The following is a 25308-nucleotide window of genomic DNA, read 5'->3' on the forward strand; positions in this document are numbered from 1 at the left end:
GTCAGGTTGTAAGAAGCAATAAAGCCACTCCACAAAATTATAAAGGAGTGTCAGTGAAGTTTCTACAGTGCTGAGGCTGAGTGCAGTGGCACTAGCATTAGCCGCTAACCACAGCGCTAGCTCTTTTGCTGTTCAGAGGTTAGTAAATCAGACAGTAGCCTGCGCATTTACTGTGTTAAAATAAGCTACATGGGATGACCCGCTAGCTAATATCACCCAGGCTTATCGTAACACTCAGGGTTCCTCAGTGCACTAGTGCTAACTGGAGCTAGCTAGAGCTCCTAAGAGGAGTTGGCTAGTGCAGCTAACTGCGGCTGGCTACCGCTGCTAACCTGGGTTGGCTAAGCAAGCACTTGCTAACCGTGGCTAGCGCTCACCCTTGGACAAAATACTGGAATTCTAATCTTTCTGTAAATAAACAAAAGCGCTTTTCTCACCCAAATAAACAATTTTTAGAAGAGAAATCTGTGTAGATTAACTCGTTTGGCTTTAAAATAAATAATTTTTTTATTACAGTTTTGTTTACTTCGGCACCAGCAGCAAGACCTGCTGAATTAAAAGGGAAACATGGTGACACCCCTGTTCACTTAAAGTATGCATTTCTTACTGGTGTCACTTAATGCGCCTTATAATCCTGTGTGCATTACGTATGAAAATAGACATTTATTGATATTGTGAGTTACAATGCGAACAATATGGTTCTTATTTTTATTTTCGTCATGGACTGCCCAAGCTGCTGCTTTTCCTCAGGTCTGAAGAACAACTGTTCATCTTTGCTTTTCCTTCAAAATACTGTTTTTTATTCCTGTAAATAAACAAAAGTAAAAACACACCTGCCATTGACCGTGAGCCCCAGGCCATAGCTACAGTGGCTGTGCTGAGTCATTTTAGGAGACCCGGTGGTTCCACTGGTGAAAAAGATGGTCATCGGCTCATCACTCCTGGTGTCCACACAGACATGGTCAGCGGAGGCACTCCTGCACATAAAGAAGTATCTGTAATTGTAGCATATTTTGTTGGGAACTCAACAAACTCAGGAGAGACAAGAGGGACCTTCGTACTCTGCTTTATTGCTGTATCACACAGGCAGCTGTGTCCTTCCACATAGAACTGACTAGAACAACTTCTTTTGCTCTGCCTTACCAAGGCTTACCAAAGAACCTATACTGCCACCCTGTGGTTCCCTCGAACATATCACATACCAAAATTACTAATAAAGAACAGTTCACTACATTCCCCTTCCTCTGAATAAAACTCTCCCGCCCCAGTTACATAACACAGAACATAAGTCAAACAAGACTCAATTGAAAACTAGGCTAGGGACATCTGGGTAGACTACCATCAGTCCCGATGAGTACCTGGGCGCATTCTTACCCTGTGGCTGGGGAACTCATCACTAGTCTAACAAAGTCTTTCAGATATGAAGGGGGGTTCCTGTCCCTCTCTGATCTCCTCACAGGATGATGAGGGCTGTAGGCTGGTACTTGAGAAGCTACAGTCTCTGTACTATTAGTGCTCTGTGCTGTCTCTGCAACATCAGCCTTCTCTTGACCTTCTGCACAAGGAACCTGTGAAGAAGCTACTTCTGGAATGATGCTCTCTGTAAAGTCACCCAGAGAAGAGTAGGAAGCCCTTCTGAATTTCACCTGGTCAATATGCCTCCTCACTACCCGGCCATTTCCTAAGGCTACCTTACAGGATACAGGTCCAGTTCTCTGCTCAACTGCTCCAGGAATCCAAGTAGGTCCTGATCCAAAGTTTCGGGTATACACAGGATCTCCTTCCATGAGGATTCTTCCCTTGGCCCGACGATCATGGCCCAGCTTTTGTTTTAACTGCTGCTGTACCACTTTTCCTTTCAAGTAAGGATGGAGCAAATCCAAAGTGGAGCGCAGTCTCCTTCCTTGCAGTAACTCAGCAGGTGATCTACCTGTGGTTCCTTGAGGTGTTATACGTGTATTGGTGTAACTGAATAGTGCTCTGGACACTCTGGTTTCCATGCTTCCTTCAGTTGTCTTCTTCAGAAGTTCCTTAAATGTTTGCACGGCCCTTTCTGCCAGTCCATTTGAAGAGGCATGGTACGGAGCTGTGGTGACATGGTGAATGCCATTTCTGGTCATGAACTCCGCAAAATCACTACTAGTGAAGCATGTTCCGTTATCTGTTACCAGCATTTCTGGAATGCCATGCTGACTGAAACTTTTCCTCAAGCATTCAATAGTGACAGAGGTAGTGGAGCTATTGAGTGGGTATGCTTCCATCCACTTTGAATGTGCATCAATGAGTATCAAGAACATTTTCCCCAAGAAAGGTCCAGCATAGTCCACATGTACTCTCCTCCATGGCTGTTCTGGCCATTCCCAGGGATGTAGGGGAGCTACTGCTGGACGATGACTGTTTTCTTGGCACACAGAACATCGTTTCACTAAAGCTTCAATGTCTGAGTCTAGCTTTGGCCACCAAATGTAGCTGCGTGCTAAAGCTTTCATTCTAGTTATACCTGGATGTGACTGGTGTAACTGCTTCAGCACTGCTTCTCGACCTGGCAATGGGACTATAACTCTTGCACCCCATAATACGCATCCATCATTTGTAGGGCTGGCCCGAATAGCGTTTTTTGAGCTCCGGATATTCGGCACTGATTCGAAGCGAATATTCGAATATTCGTTTTTAAAAAAAGAGGTTTAAAAAAAAAAAAAAAAGCAAATCACGGCCCCTTTAATCCACTGAAAAATGTTCAATTTGCTCTGACCTACGAGACATATTCACCCCGGAGTTTTTGGTGTTTTTATCCCGGATTTTTGTGTTTTCACCCCATATTTTTTCTGTGTTTTTAGCCCAGATTTCATCGTGTTTTCATCCCGGAATTTCTGCTGCCCCACACGCGGCTTATCCGCTGCGTAAGCAGGCTAGAAGGCTGCTGCTGCACGGTTTCTCCGCTGCGCAAGCCAGCCCAGTAAATTGCTGTTTGTGTTTTCACACTTAGGCTATTTGCTTAAAAAAACAAACAAAAAAAACGTTTGTTCAGGAAGTATTTTATATTCTTAAACATTGTTAATTATATTAGAGGACAGTCATTGTAAACTGTACTTGGTCTTTTTCGGTTAAAGGATTGTGCAGGGCATATTACTGATTTTGTATTTTTGCACTTGGGCTATAAGCTCAATATTAAATATTTCGTTTGTTTAGAAATTATTTTATATTTTTAAACCATGTTAAATTATATTAGAGTAGAGGAAAGTCATTGTTAATGACGTTATTGTACTTGGTCTATTTCGGTTAAAGGATTGTGCAGGGCATAGCCGTATTACTGATTTTGTATTTTTGCACTTGGGCTATAAGCTCAATATTAAATATTTCGTTTGCTTCGAAATTATTTTATATTTTTAAACCATTTTAAATTATATTAGATAAGAGGAAATTCGTTCAGACATCATTTTTGTAGGCCAGGCTTTTGTAACCGATTTAGCCCCTACTGTTGCCACATTACCCCTTACGTTTTATTATATAAATCAGTTTCGAAGAGCCTGCATTTTTTTTTATCATGTATAATAGAGGTCTGCGCGAGACTGATTTTTAAACCCACTCTTCCACGCTCCGCGTTTCTGTCTCGTTACCGCTCCGCAAAAAAATTGCTTCTTTTAATCCCGCGCCCGCCCGCCACATACACATTTCTGCCGCTCCCGCCCCACGTTCCTAATATAAATTAAATAAACTACATTTAATGCTTCAAATTTACTTATATATTTATTAAAACAGCAGCGCCGTTCCTTACCCCAGTCCAAACACCATCGGTGTGTGCGTGTGTGTGTCGGTCCATCCTGCGCGTTGAGAGTTTTCTTTAGGTTTTTTTTTTTTTTTTACAATTATTACAGTTTTCTTAACTATTTATTAATTTGCTCCCGCATCGTCTGAATTAAACTCCCGCTCCAGCCAATAACAGTTCAGTTCTGTCCCGCGCGCAAGATATTCTGACGGGACCCGCGAGAACAGAAGTGGTTAGAGTGAGATGGAACTCTGGAAAGGAGAAAAAAAAACGAATATCCGAATACCAAAATTAAAAACCGAATACCTACTCAACGAACGAATATCCGAATACCCGAATATTCGGGTCCAGCCCTAATCATTTGTACTAAGTTCTTCTTTTCTCTGTACAAATGGTGACAAATCTGAATCAGTTACCTTGCTCGGCCAACCCCTTAGCACATACTCACACACTAAGGCCATCACCTTGTCTCTGTCTGTCCATTTTTGAACCTGTCTGGCCGTAACCAGGGGCGTATCCATTTGATCCAGCAACAACACTCTCTCTTCATCCCTGGAGTGCTCCTCTGTCCCTGGTATCGGCAGTCGACTGAGCGCATCTGCATTGCTGTGATCCTTGCCTGCTTTATATACAATAGTATATTCATAGGCACGCAAAGTTACTGCCCATCTCTGGATCCTTGGTGAGGCCATCTGAGGCACTCCTTTCAAATCATTGAAGGTAAGGAGTGGCTTGTGATCTGTAACTACTGTGAATTTTCTCCCATACAGGTAGCTGTGAAACTTCTTTACTCCAAAGATCACTGCTAAACCTTCTTTGTCCAGCTGGGAGTAATTCTTTTCAGTGGCATTGAGTGTCCTGGAAACGAACCCAATGGGTCTCTCTGTGCAATCCGGCATGCGGTGTGACAGCACAGCTCCAACGCCGTATGGAGAGGCGTCACAAGCCAGCAGTAACTCTTTACTTGCATCATAATGCACTAGTAATGCTGAAGTCTGCAACAAGGACTTGGCATTTTTGAAAGCTGCTTCCTGTTCTTTCCCCCATTTCCATTCTGTGCCTTTCCTCAATAGCTTGTGCAAAGGAGCTAAAATGGTGGAAAGATTGGGTAAGAATCTGTGGTAATAATTCAGCAGTCCTAGAAAAGCCTTCAACTCTGTCAATGTCTTCGGTGTGGGTGCCTCTTCGATAGCTTGAACTTTTTCAGCTACAGGGTGCAGTCCAGTGGCATCTATCCTATGACCTAAGAAAACCACTTCCTTGTCAAAGAAACTGCACTTATTCCTCTTGAGTCTGAGACCACTATCTCCCAGCCTGCGCAGCACTTCTCCCAGGTTACTGAGGTGTTCCTCTTCTGTGGTCCCAGTCACCAAAATGTCATCCAAATACACCACCACTTGTGGAATACCTTGTAGGATGTTTTCCATGGTACGTTGAAATATGGCAGGACTAGAAGACACACCAAAGGGCAAACGGCAGTAGGTATACAACCCTTTGTGGGTGTTGACAGTCACATATTCCTTAGCATCCTCATCCAACACAATTTGCTGGTATGCATGGCTCATATCCAACTTGGAGAATCTTTCCCCACCTGATAGATTCGCAAACAAATCTTCAACCCTTGGTATCAGGTACTGTTCTAGCTTGGACACCCTATTCACAGTGAGTTTATAATCTCCACAAATTCGAACAGCACCCCCTGGTTTGAGGACAGGGACGATTGGCGCTGCCCACTCTGAGAACTTGACTGGCTCTATAATCTTGTCCTCAAGAAGCCTTTGGAGCTCTTTCTCCACCAATGGTTTCATAGCATATGGCACTGGCCTTGGTTTGTAGAACTTGGGTAGAGCTTCCTTATCTACATGTATTTGTGCTTTAGTGCCTCTCAGTTGACCCATCTCTTCTTTGAAGACCTCTGCGTGCTTTTCCAACACTTCCTCCAACGTCCTTTTCCCTGCAGGGCCTATTTTGTTCACTGACTGGATCACTATTTGAAGTTGCTGCAACCAATCTCTGCCCATTAAGTTTGGTCCTGTTCCCCCTACCACCACCAGTGGTAGAGACTTCACCCTATTGTTGTGATGCACTGTTACTTCTGTCTTGCCCAGCACCTCAATCCTTTCTCCGGTATACGTTTTGAGCGCCAGGTTACATGTTTTTAACTCAGGAATGTGTGACTTCTGCCAGAGCTTGGAGTATTGTTCTCTGTTCATTACTGTCACTCCACAGCCCGTATCAACTTGTCACCTCCATACCATTAACGCTGAGTTTCTCAGTGATAGGTGCTACTTTGTATACACCGTGCTCTTCAACACTGTAAATTGTGTGCATCTCACCTTCTTCTCCTGACTCTGTCTCTCTTTCTTCTCTTAGAAGGTGAGCTCTCCTGTCCTTGGGTACTTTGCTGTGCTGAAACTGCCCACGTGAACCTCCAATCCTCTTCTTATTACAGTCCGAGTTTACCCCCTCTTTACTGTGACATGCCCGCTTAATGTGGCCTCTCTTCCCACATTTGTGGCAAATCTGGTTAATGAATCTACACTCCAGAGGTGAATGTGGACCTTTGCATCTATAACACACCAGCGTCTTCTTGTAGTCAGATGTCACACGATGGACTGCTGCTTGGGCTTTGTATGTTTTACCTGAATCCTCCTGGCAGTGACTTTGCAAATCTTTAATATTCCGGTTGGCAGATTCCATAGCTTGAGCCGTCTTCAAAGCTTTCTCGAATGTTAAATCCAGTTCCGCCAACAGTCTCCTCTGGATACGATCGTCATTGATCCCACAAACTAGTCTGTCTCTCAACATTTGTGGTAATGACTCACCATAATTGCAGTCTTGTGCCAGTCTTCGCAATTCAGCAACATAATCAGCAACACTCTCACCCTCTTTGCGCAGTCTTGAGTTGAATCTAAATCTCTGAACAATTTCACTCGGTTTAGGGTTGAAGTGAGTCTTCAACAAAGCAACCAACTCTTCAAAAGTCTTCTCTCCCGGCTTTTGTGGGCTAACCAAGCTTCTCATTAGGCTATATGTAGCTGGACCCACACAGCTAATCAAAACAGCCCTTTTCTTGTCTGCCTCCAGTATCTCATTTGCTTCGAAAAAATATCCAAGCATTTCACAGTACTCTTCCCATGTCTGTGACTGGGAGTCAAATGGTGTTACTGTGCCTACCATGGCCATTTGCCACTGCAACTTGCCCCTTGGTTACTGCCTTGCAAGTCTTTCTTGTCCTTGAAACTTTTCCAGCGTGTTCCAGTTTATCCTCATCGCCAAATATGTAGCATATTTTGTTGGGAACTCAACAAACTCAGGAGAGACAAGAGGGACCTTCGTACTCTGCTTTATTGCTGTATCACACAGGCTGCGGTGTCCTTCCACATAGAACTGACTAGAACAACTTCTTTTGCTCTGCCTTACCAAGGCTTACCAAAGAACCTATACTGCCACCCTGTGGTTCCCTCGAACATATCACATACCAAAATTACTATTAGAGAACAGTTCACTACAGTAATGAACCACATTTTTTTTGAAAGCTCAGAAAGCTGAGTTCAATTGCACTAACCACAACCAGGTCTGACTTCAGCCAGACATGTACAATTAAGAAATCACTTAAATAGAACAACATGAAGCAGCTAAAAGATTTCAAAAAGAAACACATACTAAGGGCATGGGCAACTCATCCAGGAGGTCTCAAAAGAACCTAGAACCCAAAGGCTGATTTGACAACACATTTGTCAACAACATCTTGGAAAATTTCCAGTGGTGTGGTGTGGAAAGTCTGTGTCCCGTTACATCTGGCGTAAAACGAACACATCAATTCAGAAAAAGAACATACTGAATGTAAAACATGGTGGTGGTAGTGTGATGGTCTGGGGCTGCTTTGCTAGTTTAGGACCTGAACAACTTGCTGTAATTGATGGAATTCTTCTCTTTACAAGAAAATCCTAAAGCAGAATGTCATTAGTGTGTGACCCCAAGCTCGGGTGCACTCGGGTGCACAAAGTATTCAATGAGAATATTTCATTCATTCAGATCTAGGATGTGTTATTTGAGTGTTCCCTTTATTTTTTTGAGCAGTGTATATATATATATATATATATATATATATATATATATATATATATATATATATATATATATACACTGCTCAAAAAAATAAAGTATTCAATGAGAATATTTCATTCATTCAGATCTAGGATGTGTTATTTGAGTGTTCCCTTTATTTTTTTGAGCAGTGTATATATATATATATGTTCCCTTTATTTTTTTGAGCAGTGTATATATATATATATATATATATATATATATATATATATATATATATATATATATATATATATATATATATACACTGCTCAAAAAAATAAAGGGAACACTCAAATAACACATCCTAGATCTGAATGAATGAAATATTCTCATTGAATACTTTGTTCTGTACAAAGTTGAATGTGCTGACAACAAAATCACACAAAAATCATCAATGGAAATCAAATTTATTAACCAATGGAGGCCTGGATTTGGAGCCACACACAAAATTAAAGTGAAAAAACACACTACAGGCTGATCCAACTTTAATGTAATGTCCTTAAAACAAGTCAAAATGAGGCTCAGTATTGTGTGTGGCCTACACGTGCCTGTATGACCTCCCTACAACGCCTGGGCATGCTCCTGATGAGGTGGCGGATGGTCTCCTGAGGGATCTCCTCCCAGACCTGGACTAAAGCATCCGCCAACTCCTGGACAGTCTGTGGTGCAACGTGACGTTGGTGGATGGAGGGAGACATGATGTCCCAGATGTGCTCAATCGGATTCAGGTCTGGGGAACGGGCGGGCCAGTCCATAGCTTCAATGCCTTCATCTTGCAGGAACTGCTGACACACTCCAGCCACATGAGGTCTAGCATTGTCCTGCATTAGGAGGAACCCAGGGCCAACCGCACCAGCATATGGTCTCACAAGGGGTCTGAGGATCTCATCTCGGTACCTAATGGCAGTCAGGCTACCTCTGGTGAGCACATGGAGGGCTGTGCGGCCCTCCAAAGAAATGCCACCCCACACCATTACTGACCCACTGCCAAACCGGTCATGCTGAAGGATGTTGCAGGCAGCAGACCGCTCTCCACGGCGTCTCCAGACTCTGTCACGTCTGTCATGTGCTCAGTGTGAACCTGCTTTCATCTGTGAAGAGCACAAGGCGCCAGTGGCGAATTTGCCAATCCTGGTGTTCTCTGGCAAATGCCAAGCGTTCTGCACGGTGTTGGGCTGTGAGCACAACCCCCATCTGTGGACGTCGGGCCCTCATACCATCCTCATGGAGTCGGTTTCTAACCGTTTGTGCAGACACATGCACATTTGTGGCCTGCTGGAGGTCATTTTGCAGGGCTCTGGCAGTGCTCCTCCTGTTCCTTCTTGCACAAAGGCGGAGGTAGCGGTCCTGCTGCTGGGTTGTTGCCCTCCTACGGCCTCCTCCACGTCTCCTGGTGTACTGGCCTGTCCCCTGGTAGCGCCTCCAGCCTCTGGACACTACGCTGACAGACACAGCAAACCTTCTTGCCACAGCTCGCATTGATGTGCCATCCTGGATGAGCTGCACTACCTGAGCCACTTGTGTGGGTTGTAGAGTCCGTCTCATGCTACCACGAGTGTGAAAGCACCACCAACATTCAAAACTGACCAAAACATCAGCCAGACAGCATAGGTTCTGAGAAGTGGTCTGTGGTCCCCACCTGCAGAACCACTCCTTTATTGAGTGTGTCTTGCTAATTGCCAATAATTTCCACCTGTTGTCTATTCCATTTGCACAACAGCAGGTGAAATTGATTGTCAATCAGTGTTGCTTCCTAAGTGGACAGTTTAATTTCACAGAAGTTTGATTTACTTGGAGTTATATTGTGTTATTTGAGTGTTCCCTTTATTTTTTTGAGCAGTGTATATATATATATATATATATATATATATATATATATATATATATACTTATTATCTTTCTCATTAAATTTCATTCCTACAGCTCATCCTGCAGCACCACAGCACTTCTCTGATCATCCCTGATAGAGACGTGGGAATGAGGGTTAAAATCCAGTTCTATCCTGCTCCTCTCATGCTCTTTCATCCCACCCCCGGGGCCAGGCTTTCTCTCAGAAACTGTGTCAGCAGAAGTGTTAGATGAGACACCCTATTATTTTTTCCATTCCCAAATCAATACTGCAGCCTTAGTTAAGCAGATACACAGAGTTGTATCTGAGCTTCTGGTCTATCCCATCACCCATTCCATTAAAGCGCCCACTGGCATAATATGGCATAAATTATGAGAACATCAATCAATTGAAATTCAACACAGGATGGGCTCTTATAAGTATGAGATCATGGAAAACCAAAGTTGGGAAAGTGAGGAAAATAGAAAAAAGATATTTCATGCTTCACCAATTCAGCATTTCAAAAATAAATTGGGTCAATAAAGCTTTTCCCACTTTGTAACATTATGACTCTTTCTCAAACATTTTTTAAAGTTTAGGCACAGAGGATACTCCTCTTTTTCCACCCCCATGCCTTTGTTATTTGTGCAGCATGTGGTTTTGCATTTTCTTGTTGAGAACTGCATGGAAATCTCTGTAAAATATAGATCCAGAACATGTTTCTCTAAACTCTCAGTTAGATTTTAGAAAATGCATATCACTGTATTTTTCAAGATTCAGATGGTTTCAGTGTATATGACGGGGCTTTATTATAGGTTTGTGAGTTACTGTACTGTAATAAGTATATATAATAATAATAAAAAAGGTTTAAATTAAGACTTTGATTAGTATTGGGTTTAATTTGTCCCACAAAAATACATAATATATGAAGATATCAGACTTTATTATCAGACAAATAGCTAAAGAAAGTAAACAATAGATCTTAAAATAGATACGCTAAGAAATTTAACGCTGCTCCCTTAACAAAATTAAATATTTTAATAAATAGTTCCATAAACACTATAAACAAACCTAAAATACTGTATGTTTAAGTATTCAAAGAGATAAGAGATATTCCTCAAAAGTTTTATTGCACAGGTTCGATACAAGTTTAATATCAATTTACAATGTTATACCTTAGGCTACAGTATTAATATATTTAAAAGGGCTGTAGTTACTGCTGGGATAAAAACACTCATACAGTAGAAACAGAAGCCGGAGTTCTGATTTCTCTGCAGGATGGAGCTAGACCAGCGCTTCACTCTCTTCTTTGACGGTTCTGTTCTGCACGGTGCCCCGCAGCACCCTCTAGCGTTGTGGCGGTATGAGAGAAATACATACCGGTTCTAGTTCACCCCGCAGTATACCGAATGAACTGGTTTTGTCTCACTGGAACGTTTATAAAAATAGGCACCTTTAAGTCTGCCCTCACCTTATCAAAGCTGTGAGGTCGCCCCACCCCGGGCGCCCCTTGCTGGACAGTAGAAGTTTAGTGGTTAGTGCAGGACACTGTGGAGATACAGCTTCTAACAGTGGAGCCATGCTCTCGTCCGTGATCACACACTTAGCCTCAGACACCTGCAGACGGTGCAGGACGTCCCTGGCTGTCAGCTGAGATGTTCCAGGGATTAGAACTGTACCTGTTAAAGCAGAGAGAGAGAGAGAGAGAGAGAAAGAAAGAAAGAAAGAAAGAAAGAAAGAGAGAGAGAGAGAGAAAGAGAGAGAGACAGTGTTGATGGGAAAACATGGTTTCTTTCTGGACTTTAAGCAAGTTACTCATTTAAGAGTAATTTTAAATCATTTACTCAGTAATGTTATTGAATTAGCTTTCAGCTGAATTCTAGACGCTTATATTTTATGCATATGTTGCTGTATTTTAAATAATGTTTTTCTAAGATAAAATATTTAAAAAAATGCAATGTATAGTCTTGCTTACAGTACCAAAATATATATCTTAATATATCAACCTGTAACCCCTGTATTATTCCAGTACACAGCCCTACTCTTATGCAGCTTTCTCCTGAGCATGTTCAAGCAATAATGATGAAGAGTGAGGAGTAGCTCTAGGTTTTGATGAAACTACTATTACAGACGGTTTCATCATTTTCAACTCACGATAAATGCAGTTAACTACAATTACTCTGATGAAAGGAAAAAAATTGCCTCAACTGTTATACAACACCATTTATTAATAGCTTGAGCTTGTTTACAATAAATTAATTAGCGTATTTCCCCAAAAATCGTCAGTGCGCCTTATAATCTGGTGCGTCTTATGTATGAATTTTACCAGTCAGGTATTAAGGAGCAGTACTGCCACTCTGCTGAAGTACAGTGTTATAAAGGAGTTTCAGTAAAGTTTCCCACATTGATGTAAAAGGAGTATTTAGCATTAGCCACTAACTGCAGCACTATCGTTCTTTCGCTGTTCAGAGGTGAGTATATTGGACTGTAGTCTGCGTGTTTATCGTGTTAAAACAAGCTATGTGGGATGAACCGCTAGCTTATATCACCCTGTCTTACCAGAACACTCAGGGTTCCTCAGTGTACCACTGACGGGCAACATTTTTGGCGCTAAGTGCTTCTGCTAACCATGGCTAGTACAATTGCAAACTGTGCAAAAATATTGGAAATCTAAGCTTACTGTAAATAAACTGGAAGTGCTTTTCCCACCCAAATAAACAGTTTTCAGAAGAGATATCTTTGTAGATAAACATCCAGCGCTTGTTTTACTTTGAAAGAAAATGTTTTTAAAAACAAATACAGTTTTGTTTACTTAGGCGCCCCCAGTGGCCCTTACTAGTGTCACTCAAAATGCACCTTACGTATGAAAATAGACCATAAAATCAACGTTTATTAAAGTTCACTTTATAATAAAGAGCACCTTATGGTCCATAAAATACGATAATATTCTCTAAAGCACAAGGGGATGATCAGGAGCCTGAGTTCAGGAACTCTGCTACATGAGTTTCTTATCTTGCCATTTTCACCTAATCTCTATGGTACTGTTTTTCTTTCCCCCCTTGTGTTGGGCAAGTTAGAGAATTGTGGGTAGGTTAAGGACCGTGAAGGACACATAAGTTGTTTCCTTATAAATCACTCTGCATGTCAGTGTCCTACTGGGCCAGAGTATGGCTGAGAGATAAGAAGCCTCAATTTTGTGAAATTCCACCCTGTGCAGACATGTGTTTACCTGTTCTGAGGCAAGCGATATTGACCAGCCACCACTCAGGCACTCGAGGAAGCACTAAGAAGACCCGGTCTCCTCTCACCAGACCGCATTCTTCAGTCAGAACATTAGCAAGCTTTCTGGAATGGAATCCCAGCTCCTCAAAGCTCCATCTGATCTCTTCATTGTCATCATTTACCCACCAGAAAGCAGGCTGAGAGGACTTTTTACCTGCCTACAGGTAAACAAAACAATACACAAAAAAAGTTATTTCAAACAGGTGATGTTATTAGGTGACTGTAGTCATGATTTGAGGGGGGACGAAGGTGGACTATTCTAAAAAGGTTTGTACTCGGTATCATGTTTCACTACACCACAAGTCTATGTCACACAGGAGTTCTCCTTTAAATGAGAGTTTTATATGGCATCACATCAATGTCAAAAGTCAAAGGCGCAAAAATACCAGGTGAAATACCAGCGTGTTGTAAAATTGTGAGTGTGTAAATTAACTTCTTGTGAGCACAAATGTGAAACTAGCGAGCAAAATTAAGGAAATTGTGTGCATGCTAAAGAAAATGTTGATCTCAAGCTTTATTTTTCTCCTCTCGGATGCTTTTTGTGTGAAAAAGCTGTGTGAATTACCTGTAGCAGCAGTTTGTGCTCGACTGAGTTTTTTGCACTCAAGTTTTGAAAGGGGTGATTTTGACAGTTTGGGGGCGGGGCCGGGGCCACCTACCTCAGCGAACGCTATTGGCTGATATCTCCAGGGTTCGTGGCGGACTGCCTACCTCCACGAGACGGAGGAGGGCGGGGACAGAAGGGCAGCAGGAGGGTTAGCTAACTGGCTATGCTAACATCCAAACAACCCACCCTCCCGGTGCGCCGGCTCTGTCTGCCCGGGTAAGTTAATTTACACACGCAAAATGTTAAAACTGGTTAATTTTTTTTCACCTGGTATTTTTTCTCCCTCGACTTTTGACATTGATGTGACGCCATAGTTACAATGTTTTGTCACATCTGTTAAGTATCTTACTGAGGTGACATCATGTTAAAAAAAATATACGTGGGACTTATTAAGCCACAACTTATTATGGTGTGGAAACGAGAACCTGTTAGTAAAACAATTTTCTTTAAATCTTAAACAAGCCCTGGATGTTAATCTACACATATTTCTCTCAACAGGCTACAAGCTGATAATACTCACCTCTAAACAGTGAAAGAGCTAGGGCTTAGTGTAGTTATTGGCTAATACTGCTCCAGCAGTGCTAGCTGGGGTTAGTAGCAGGCTACAGGCTGATAAAATTCGCCTATTAATGGCGAAAGAACTAGCGCTTAGTGCAGTTAGTGGCTTATGATGTATACCGTCTCACTCACTTCTTTTTCCCAGAGCAAACGAAAACGCAAGTAGCGCCAATATTTCCTTCGGGATAAATAAAGTATCTATGTATCTATCCATCTATCTATCAATATGGATTAGCTGAGGGTGTAATTAACGGGCCAAAGAGGTAACGCTAATGCTGCTCCAGCAGTGCTAGCCAGGGTAAGCAGCAGGCTACAGGTCAATATACTTGCCACTGAACGGTGAAAGAGCTAGCGCTTAGCGCTGTGATTAGCAGCTAATGCTGCTCCAGTAGTGTTAGCCGGGGTTAGCAGCAGGCTACAGGCCTATGATACTGACCTCTGAAACTTCATTGAAACTCCTGTATAATCCTGTAACTTACTTCAGCAGAGTGGCTTCACTGCTTCTTTAAACCTGACGGCAAAAATTCATTGACAATTTTTGGGAAAATGAAAGCATTTTAAGTGTGCAAAAAATTATTATTTTTTTTACTTAGAATTATACCACATCCCAATTCAAAAGACTTCAAAATATCACCATAATTAATTAAACAATAAAAATAAAAACAAACCAATTAAGTTAGCTCTCTGTTTTTTTTTTTTTTTTTACAAAAGATTATAAATTAGATTGGAGATCTACTTTAATATTCAGTTTCTTAATGGGTATTAATTTACAGAAAAAGCAAGCTTTATTATTCTCTGGCTGCGACTTAAGTATCTCGTTTCCACGGCTTAATAAGTCGTGGCCACGCATTAATACTATTATTTTTACGTGAAGTCACGCTAGGAGCTCTATATCTCACAGGCTGCAGTAGGTAAGAAAGTGTAAAGTTGAGCATTAGCCTGTAGCTCGGTTAAACTCAGTCAGTACCTTTTCTTTCTCCTCCCAGAAGTCCAGAAGATCTCTGGCGAAGTTAAAGAGCGCGGGAACCCGGGGCCGGTAGATCAGGCTCAGGCTGCTGTAGTCAGTGAAGTTTTTGGGGCTGGAAGTTTTGGTTCTGACTGCTGATAGACATGGCGGTGGTCTGCCTGAGTTCAGTACTGAGGATTTAGTGAGTAACCCGCGGGAACCAAACCGAAACACGCGCATTTTAACCCGAAAACAAGTTAAAAACAGCTGGATACAGACGGGCTTAGGTCTCCTGCACGAGCTGCAGTTCTCCTCAGAAACATAAACACTCCTCCATTACAGTTTCAGCTCTAATCCCTCCTTTCTCTCACTTTCTATCGTGTTTTCTGGCGGTGTGTCAGTGAGCTGCTGCTGCTGCTGCTGAACCTCCCACCACCACCTCCTCCCCCCACAGTGAGCAAAGTTCAGTTGCGGTTCAGCACTACTCATCAACTAGTGCATCTAAAAACAATACATTACAATATCATTGAAAAGTTACCTTAATTTCAGTAATTGAGTTCAAAATGTGCAACTCATTATTTCTTTAATTGCTGATATTGTTACAGCCAATATAAAAATTTAAAAATCAGTGTCTCAGACAAAAAATATTATGGCAGCGTGGCAGTGTGCCAAGTCCTGCTGGAAAATGAAATCCACATCTCCATAAAACTTACAAGCAGAGGGAAGCATGAAGTGCTGTAAGGGAAAACAGTGCACTGACTTTGGACTTCATAAAACACAGTGGATCAACACCAGCAGATGACATGTCTCTCCAAACCATCACTGATCATCAGTAAATTTTACATTTTATTTGTTAATCAAGGGAGTCTGGAGGAAGAGTAGAGAGATACACAGTCCAAGCTGCTCCACTCCCAGGCTCATCCAGCGGACGGATTGTTAGACAAAGAATGAAGAACGAAAAGAACATGCAGTCTTCTCTTCCCAGTTGAAACAGAGACTTGGTCCAGTACCGAGCTTCAAGGTATTCTCACAAACCACCAAAAACACAAGCTTTTAACTTTTTGTAGATTCTGTTGTAAATTTCAAGCTTTCTGTATCAGAACTCTAAAGTTTTATCCAGATTTCATATTTTTCCAATATGTAGGAATTCGTACTCCCCACACTTGCTGCTTTTGTAATAATGTTTATTATTATTTTTTAAATAATGCTAAAAAAATGTTAAATCGTATTTTATTGTAATTATAATAGCATCTAAAGATGTTGGGTTAGGTTAATACTGCAGTAGTTTGCAGCAAGTCTGTACCAGCACAGTTTTTATAAAGATAATGGGTTTGTAAGTTACAGTTTCTGTAATTTTTAAGCTCAATTTAAGTAAATACAGAAAAAAGTAAACTAAGTAATATCCAATAACTTGGTCCTTAAAATCTGTTATTAGATTTTTCTCAAAAGTTACTTATTTCCTCAAAACCCTTAAGAGTTTACTGCTTATCTTTGTACCGTTTAAGGTTATTTAAGTGCCTTAACAAAAGGAAGTTTATGGTATAAAAGTGTATTCTTTAGACTCTCTTGCATTTTCTCTCTCCATAAATTTGACTTTACAGGCAAAAATACCCATACCTACAAATGTTAGTCAAACTAACCTTTAGACAGCTGAGGTTTTTAAATTATGGAGACAAATAAAACAACTGGCAACAAGAGTCTGGTAGTAAAAATTTAATAGTAAAATATTTTATTTATAGTTAATAAAACATGACCAAAAGTGTCGGCTCAGAAGGTTTAAAAGCATCTAAGACAAAGATAAAAGCTATTAAAAAAAAGAAAAACAGAATAAAAGATTAGTGGCGAAGGCGAGTGCGTCGGGTTCGTGCAATGGGCGTGGTCACTTTCGGGGTTTCATTGTCTGCCATCACAGCATCTGGAAAGAAAGACGACAATATTAGAGTGTAGAAATAAAAGCAAAGCACAGAGTAAATCAAATAATAAGGCACCACTTTTAATAATAAACAGAAGACTTGTCTGTAAATAAACACAGCAAAATATTTATTGCAATTTTCAACACATAATTGCAAACCTTGAAAAAGTTCTTCTTTTTTAAATGCTGTACTTTTGGAAGAGGGCAGTAATAAGTGTAGTGTGGCTTATTATGGTATTATAATTTCTCAGAATAGATTTGATAGATTGGAAAAAAAAATTCTTCATTTTGAGAAAAATAAATAACGGTGTAGCTTGTGACCTCAGCAGTGTGAAAGTGCGAGAGAGCGTGCCTTCAGCACTGCGCAGTGCGTCGACAGTTTGGAGGAAATTTAATTGGAGGAAATTAGCAAATGCTCTTAGGGTAGCTTGCTGGATTAGCCTCCTTGCTAACCGAAAATGTGATAAAAAGTGCAACATCGTTAGTGGCCGTAAGCACAAACTTTCATCATTCTCAATTCTTTTTTTTTTTTTTTTTTGTACAAATTTTTCCCCATTTTCTCCCCAATTTACACAGCCAATTACCCAATCCACTTATTACGACTCTTACTATCACTAGTGATGGCCCAACACACCAGGAGGATGAGGACTAGCACATGCTTCCTCCGATACATGTGAAGTCAGTTGAAGTTTCTTTTCGAGCTGCTGCTGATGCAGCATTGCCGAGTAGCATCATAGCGTGCTTAGAGGAAAGCGCAGGGACCCGGCTCCGGTACATCAGCTCACAGACGCCCTGTACTGCAGACATCACCGTAGGAGTGATGTGGGGAGAGAGCGCCATCTACCCACCCGAAGGAAGCAGGGCCAATTGTGCTCCCTCTGAGCGCCGGCAGCATTATAGCAAAACCGCATGAGCGGGGGTTCGAACCCGTGACCTCCCGCTCATAGTGGTAGCGATTTAGACCACTCATTCCCATCATTAATAAGGTCTCTGACTGAAGGGCGAAGCTAGACAAGGTGAGGCATGATGGGACAGTTGGGTGAAATTCAAGCGTTCTTATTGGCCAAAAGCACTTAGTTACGTGCAGATCTCAGCAATTCTGAAGAACTCTGACAACCTGGTGACAACTTGCTTGAAACTGGCGAAGTGCGAGATCAAAATGATATGCGCACTGAATCATCGCATGTTCATTACACAAAATATTAACATATTGGCAGACCTGAGGCTAAGAGTTTTAATTACGAATTAGAAGCCATCTAAGACAGGTTATCCAAACAAACACAATCCATTTCCCCAAAAGTGAATAAATAAATAAAATTCTCACCTTCATCCTCCTCCTCATCGCTGCTGAAGTTCATGACCTTTTTGGGGCGAGCACGAGTTCGTTTGGGAGTCACTAGGTCACTTTCATCCATCTTAGACTTCACACGACCTAATATGGAGCAAGAGAGAGAGTGTGTATGAGAGAGAGAGGAAGTTTAATTCCTATATATTGACACGTGTATCACTCACTAGCTAGCATTATGCATTACTAGCCGTTATTAAATGCTTGTTATAAAGAAAACAGTCAGAATACATTGACACAAAGATAATACTTTAGTTTTTATCATTGTGCTTTATAATCCTGTGTGCCTTTTGTATAAATTCTACCAGTCAGGTTGTAAGGAGCAGTAAAGCCACTGTGCTGAAGTACAGCTTTATACAGGAATTTTAGTGAAGTTTCTCCAGCACAGAGACAGGAGCAGTATTAGCATTAGGCGCTAACCACAGCGCTAGCTCTTTCGCCATTCAGAGGTTAGCATATCTTACTGTCTGCGTGTTTGCCGTGTTAAAACGAGCTACATAGGATAAACCGCTAGCTGATGGCACCCTGGCTTACCGGAACACTCAGGGTTCCTCAGTGTAGCGCTGTCAGGAAGCGTTTATAAACGCTGTATAAAAATAGACCTTAAAACAGACATTCACAGACAGTGCGCCTTATAATCCGGTGCTCTTATAGTCCATAAAATTTGGTAACGCCTAGACTTAATAGCTTATGAAGCTGTGTTTGTTCCTTGCACTTTGTGTAGTGTGGTTCTGTTAAAAATAGTTATGGCTGGTTACCAATTGATCTTATAATATAAACATTTTCTGAGATACTAACTTTTGGGTTTTTATTGGCTGTAAGCCATAATCAAAAAGAAATAAAAGCTTAAAATAGAGCACTCTGTGTTTTTATATATATATATATATATATATATATATATAACACGAGTTTCACACTTTTTTACTGAATTAAATAACTTTTCAATTATATTCTTATTTTTCGAGATGCACCTGTAAATAGTGCTGACAGGAAGTAGTAAAATTCACTAAACTACAGTCTGAAATCAAAACTAAGTGGACTAAACATTGTGCAACAGACACAAACCTTAGTTCAGACTCAGACAGTCATTTATCCACGTCTTAAAAAAAGCACAAGAGTCTGAATTAGAAAGAAAACGGTATATTGTCTCATTACCTCGTGTTTTGCGAGTGCTTTTGGGGGGCTGTGGTGTCTGTGAGTTCTGGCTGGGTGCCTGGTCATCCAGCTGCTGCTCGCTCTCCTCGTTCTCAACATTTTCCAGACCTTTAGTGTGCACTGCAGTCATCTTCTTCTCCAACTCCTCCACCTGAGCCTGCACAACAAGGATATGCAATAGGGTTATAACCAAACACCTGGTGGAGGTTTGTTTGTTTGTTTACTTAGGTGCTTCCCCATTAGAAGGAAATCATGGGGACACTCACTGCGACACTTGCTCACTTCGATGCAGGCATTCTTACTAGTGACGTTTAATGCGCCTAATAAGCTAATGCGCCTTATGTATAAAAATACTCTTCGACGTGCGTTTATGGACAGTCTGAAAAATACAGTAACAAAAATATGCAATTGATCAATGTATTATTATTGATATTATTTATTATTATAAATACTTTAAGAAAATGTATCGCAACACATTAAAATAGCCATATTTGCAATTTCTCTGTCCAGCATAATACTTGAAATGTGTTTGTGTGTGTGTGTCTGAAGATTTTGCTTATAAAGTACCTTAAACTGGGGCTTGGCTCTACGGCGGAGTTTGGCCAAGATAGAGAGCAGAGGCTGGTACACCGCATCTTCAGTGAGTTTATCACTGTAACAGTCCCAGCATTCCTGCAGCTTCTTAAAACCCCGTTCACACATGGAGAGCAGAGACAGAGACACGGCCAAGTCTGCCCACTGACGCTCCGTCCTGATAACAGCGTAAAACAGAGGTTATTGCTATGGTGGCTTTTTTTTTTTTTTAAGACAAAAATGAACAGCAAACATGACTGTGGAGACACATGTTAAAGTGAATTTAGTTTTCTCACTTGGCCGTTCTGAAACGCTGACAGAGCTTCTCCACCAAACTCTCCGTCTGCCTTTCTTTAGTGATGTAGGAAAAGAGCTGCCTGTGAGAAAACAGAGATTAGCTTCGATTTAGTTTACAAAAACTTAGAATTTGGTCACAACTGAACAGTCAAATGAACATTTACTCACTTCATAATGGTGTTGAAATCCTCCTCTTTCATGCCCCTCTCAGGATCTGACAATCGGCTGATAATGTCTGGCAGCAGGTTGTAGATTGCATTGTCCTGTTAGAGAAAATATGAAATTATGTAAAAAGTTAACAGGGTTCTTGCACCATTTTAAAAGTCAAATTTAATGCTTAAAACCTTTTTAAGACAATAAATATAATTTAAGCCAACTTGGCTGAAATAACAAAAGATGCAGAGCTTTCAGACCTCAAATAATGCAAAGAAAACAATTTCATATTTATAAAGTTTTAAGAGTTCAGAAATCAATATTTGGTGGAATAACCCTGGTTTTTAATTACGGTTTTCATGCATTTAGGCATGTTCTCCTCCACCAGTCTTACACACTGCTTTTGGATAACTTTATGCCACTCCTGGGGCAAAAATTCAAGCAGTTCAGCTTGGTGTGATGGTTTTGATTTTATTATCCATCTTCCTCTTGATTATATTCCAGAGGTTTTCAATTTGGTTTAAAAAAAAAAAAAAAAAAAAAAAAGCCTCATTTTTTTTTCCAGAGCTGTATGCAAGTTGTTACATTGCATTACATTAACCACCACACTGAACTGCATGTAGGAACCATAAAATAATGAAAGAACACTTAAAAATCCAGTGAAATGCGTTTAGTTGCGCATACGAAAAAAGTAGGAAAATCATCTAACTACTAACACCGCTGCTTGCTGCTGCTATTGCTACTACCACCACCACCACCACCGCCTGGGCCTAGTAATAGGCCCCAGTGGCACTTATCATGCACAAAGGGGGTCTCCAACTGAAACATTTAGAGTCGCAGCTGTAAAATGCAGCCTAAAATGATGTGTTATTTATTATAGTCTTAGTACAACACCAAACTAAAGCTATTAAGTCTTGACTAACACTTCTCTCTGGTTTGACTCGGTCTTTTCTTTCTCCATATCAATAAATATGAAACATGCTCAGTGTGTTTCTACCTCTACTCAAGTTCGTTTGGCCCAAGATCAGTGTCTGATCTAAATCGGCACCAAAAACCCAGATTGATCTATCACTAGTGTCCACATTTTTCATAGTCATAGCGTTTTAAAACATTACTGCAGTACACAGTAGAATGTGTGCGTCATGCACATACCTTTGCAGAGAGCTCGTTGAAGAAATTAAGCGCAAGGCTGGCAATGTGGGGCTCAGAGTCCAATAAGAGTACAGCAACCTCGCTGACCTGACCTTTGACCTTCATAACGTCCTTCAGCACCAGCTGGGTCAGAACCGTGATGGAAGTCAGACGCACTGAAGCGTTTTCATCACACAGTCTGCACAGAAACAGAATTATTTTTTACAGTTATGAAACGACCCTCTCATTTCAGGCCGTCTGTTACATGACCTTATGAGTAGGAGAATAGTAGTAAGAGGGAGGCAAAGACGGTCACAGTACCTGCCATACAGGTTGGGGGTCCATGGCTCCAGAATGTTGGGAAAGCGAACAGTCAGGTCCCCGAGAGCAATGATGGCATTTGCTCTGACAACTGGGAGAGGAGATTTCTCCAACACGGTGAAGAGTAGTCGAATATTGTCCTTACACACTGTCGGACTGTAATAAGAAAAAAGAGCAGGAAGAAAATGGAATTAAAAATCAATTAAAAATATATTAAAATCAAAGCACTGCAAAGGAATGTTTCAAATTGAAATGATGGAGTTGTAGAACTGGGGTCTCCCAGGGGTAAAATTGGATGTGTTTCGCTGGAAAAGGCGAGTACACACTCCTTTACTATAAAATCTCATGCAGTTGAGGAAACAAACAAACAGTCACGTCATAAGAGATCATAACAGCATTCAACTACACAAAGTAATGGGGACAGAAACACAGCGAGAGAGGGGTAATGAAACGGTTCACACTTAATTTGATCTGTCTCTCCAAAAGCGCCCAAACAACAGATTACATATTTACTAGGGATTTCCCTGAGCTGATCATGTGATTGTAGCGCTGGTATATAAAACATTGCAATATTGATTCCAAATGACCCGTTTGCTTTAACATTTTAACATTGACAGCCCTAATAATTAGGCCGGTCACGATAATATTTTTTGCAAACGATATGTTGTCCCAGAAATTATTGCAATAAACGATATTGTTGCCATTTTAAGACTATTAAATGGCACTAATATAATGATAACATATATCATAAAGGAATTACAACCTTTTAAAGACTACAAAATATGCCATTGCGAAGTGCAGAGGCAGGAGAAGCATGGGTCTGGCCCACACCATGATGTGCAGGCCCGGTCTGCCCCAGCTGGCCCACATTGGACCATTGGACCTGCCTTAGCCTTTACTCGAGAGATATGCTGACGGTGAGAGGAAGGCTAGCGACAAGAGTTTAAGTTTGTTTAGGGCATTTTTCATAATAAAAAGGTACGTTTTGATTTCATTCACTTGTGTCTCTGGACGATATCACGATTATTAAAATGATTGAAGTCATGTTCATTTATTGAACGATAAGTCGATAATGTAATTGTGACAGGCCTACTAATAAAAAAAAAAAAATCTTTAGAAAAACCTCAAGGAACAACTTAAATGTGTTCTTTCTTCCTTTTTATTTTTACTGCACTGCCAAAGTAATGGATCAAGACGCGAAATCTCAATCAAATGACAAAGACAAATTTAAAAAAAAAAAAATCAGGACATCCTTAATATATACTCAGTAGTTACCACAACTGTCTATTTCAGGCCATTTAAATCCCACGTTCAGCTCTTTCATTTTTAAGCAATGAAGGGCATGACAGAAATAATCGCTGATTAATCAAAAAATAAAGCATTAAATAAGTCAACTATTAAAATAAAATTAATCATAAGCTGCAGCCCTAGTTGCAACTAATCGCATGTGCTTCTGCTTAAAAGTATAATAAATACAATATATGTTTCACCTGATCATCATGTACTGGGAGAGAGCAAGGCATGCAGCAGTGGTGAGCTGTGTGTGAGTGTATCTTCCAGGAGAGCTGCACACTTTCACCAGCAGAGGCAGAAACACACTGAGCATGTTTCCATCTTTACAGAGACAGAGAAAGAAAAGACCACATCAAACCAAAGACAATCTGTACCTATTAAGGTAAATGAAAAGAGGGTCCAAGCAGAAGTTTTACTTTTAGTCATGTGCACTTTATGTACATTTGTGAACATGTACAGGAATTTTGACTCGTGTATGGACAATTTATTATATGGCCCAGGCTCACCAGCTAACAGCTCTGTTTCACAAATCTTCCTGATAAACTCTGCCTCTGTGTCCTCTGCTGATGCACCAGTCAAACCAAGCTCCTCCTCCACACAGCTGTCATTGGCCTCCTGCAGAAGAACATGCAAATTTAGAAGTTAGTATAGTTTGTAAACACTATATATCCTGTCCTATGAAAAAAGGTATTTCCAAATTATGTTGTAAAATAAAATTGACTAAATGAACACAAAATAAACCTTACAATGTGTGTGACAATCTGTGTGACCGGAAATAAATTCTTTACATTGACTTCCATTGAAACTTAAGAAAGTTGTATCGCTTCCTTGTGAAGCTGCTATTTTGACAATACATGTTTTTCACTGCACAGAGACTATGCAATAAAGTCTTCTGTTCTGGACTGGTGAATGTCAGTTTCTAAGGATTATATTTTGTGTAGTAACTCATAACATGATCAGGATGCATCAGATATTAAGAGTTTATTTACTGGCAGGTTTACTTACTGGCAGATTACATATTTACTAGGGATTTCCCCTATCCAATCACGATCGGAATTGGTTGAAAAGTTTCAATATGTAATTTATCAATATGTAACGTTACATTGTTCATACATCCATACTGTAAACACAACTTTTTTAAGGGCCAATAGAAATTCTCCAAAATGACCAGAAAAACTTTTTACACTGATTCCATTGAAAGTTAAGAAAGTTTTATCTCTTTCCTGTGTTGCTGTTCAGTGCATCAAAGTTAGCTGTGTGGGATATGGCCTTCAAATCTGCCGGACGCCAATCCCCATGTCCCATTTCCACACCGCGGTAAAAAACTAACGCATCACCGCGATATTGCGGTTAACCGCGAGACCCCAAAACACCACCCCCCCCCCAAAAAAAAAAAAAACACCACAAATTTATTGGTAACAAATCTTTATTCTTCAAACCATACAGCCTACACACAACCTCTACATAAACCATAAATACAGCATAACAAGTGAACATATGCTGCCTGTATAATTCGTCATTGTACAGCTAACCTGTCTTTTTCCGAGCAGACTTTTTGAAGGAGGAGCTTGTCCGCCTCCCCCTTCTCCATCCATAGATCTATTTTAGGGCTGGCCCGAATAGCGGTTTTGAGCTCAGGATATTCGGCAGTAATTGGTAGCGAATATTCTAATATTCGTTTAAAAAAAAAAGACGAATTAATCCACAGCAAAATTTTCCACTGACCCCTGGCCCCGAAAAAAATATATTTCTCACCCCTTTCCTCGGGCCGTTCGGGCTCAAGGCTCAAGAAGTCTGTGATAGGCGTCTGGTTTTTTTTTATTCACACTCTTCTTATTTCTCATTAAATATCTACTAGATACAGATATCTGTACAGTATCATTTATTTTACTTCCCTCCTGAATATTTGGAGTGCATTATGTCTCCTTATGTTGTGTAGTTATGTAGTTTTCACCCCAGAATTTCTGCTGCCTCACACCAGGCTTCGGCTGCATCGCAGGGCAGGAGCGCAGCTGCGTTACGGCTATTTCGTTTGAATTGTGCAGTGCA

General features: G+C 40.7%; 2 protein-coding genes across 4 annotated transcripts in view; both read right to left on the reverse strand.

The window, feature by feature from the left end:
* The window catches only part of acsm3 (acyl-CoA synthetase medium chain family member 3), a 29427-nt gene extending 13937 nt beyond the window's left edge, over positions 1–15490 (reverse strand). For all 3 annotated transcript variants that reach the window (XM_022673146.2, XM_049478527.1, XM_049478528.1), the window contains exons 1-4: positions 15101–15490; positions 12916–13126; positions 11158–11365; positions 834–977 (exon numbers count right to left, since the gene is read on the reverse strand). In XM_022673146.2, the coding sequence (XP_022528867.2) occupies positions 834–977; positions 11158–11365; positions 12916–13126; positions 15101–15319 (782 nt within the window). In that variant the 5' untranslated portion in view covers positions 15320–15490. The remainder of the gene's footprint in view (positions 1–833; positions 978–11157; positions 11366–12915; positions 13127–15100) is intronic.
* A 1287-nt stretch (positions 15491–16777) lies between these two features.
* The window catches only part of ncapd2 (non-SMC condensin I complex, subunit D2), a 29235-nt gene continuing 20704 nt past the window's right edge, over positions 16778–25308 (reverse strand). Inside the window, exons 23-32 of the mRNA XM_015602206.3 lie at positions 23766–23874; positions 23457–23580; positions 21967–22122; positions 21667–21844; positions 20530–20624; positions 20361–20441; positions 20059–20242; positions 19492–19648; positions 18316–18423; positions 16778–16994 (exon numbers count right to left, since the gene is read on the reverse strand). Coding sequence (XP_015457692.3) covers positions 16915–16994; positions 18316–18423; positions 19492–19648; positions 20059–20242; positions 20361–20441; positions 20530–20624; positions 21667–21844; positions 21967–22122; positions 23457–23580; positions 23766–23874 — 1272 coding nt within the window. The 3' untranslated portion in view covers positions 16778–16914. The remainder of the gene's footprint in view (positions 16995–18315; positions 18424–19491; positions 19649–20058; positions 20243–20360; positions 20442–20529; positions 20625–21666; positions 21845–21966; positions 22123–23456; positions 23581–23765; positions 23875–25308) is intronic.

Source organism: Astyanax mexicanus, chromosome 4 (assembly GCF_023375975.1).
Source record: "Astyanax mexicanus isolate ESR-SI-001 chromosome 4, AstMex3_surface, whole genome shotgun sequence".
NCBI classification, from domain to species: Eukaryota; Metazoa; Chordata; class Actinopteri; order Characiformes; family Acestrorhamphidae; genus Astyanax; species Astyanax mexicanus.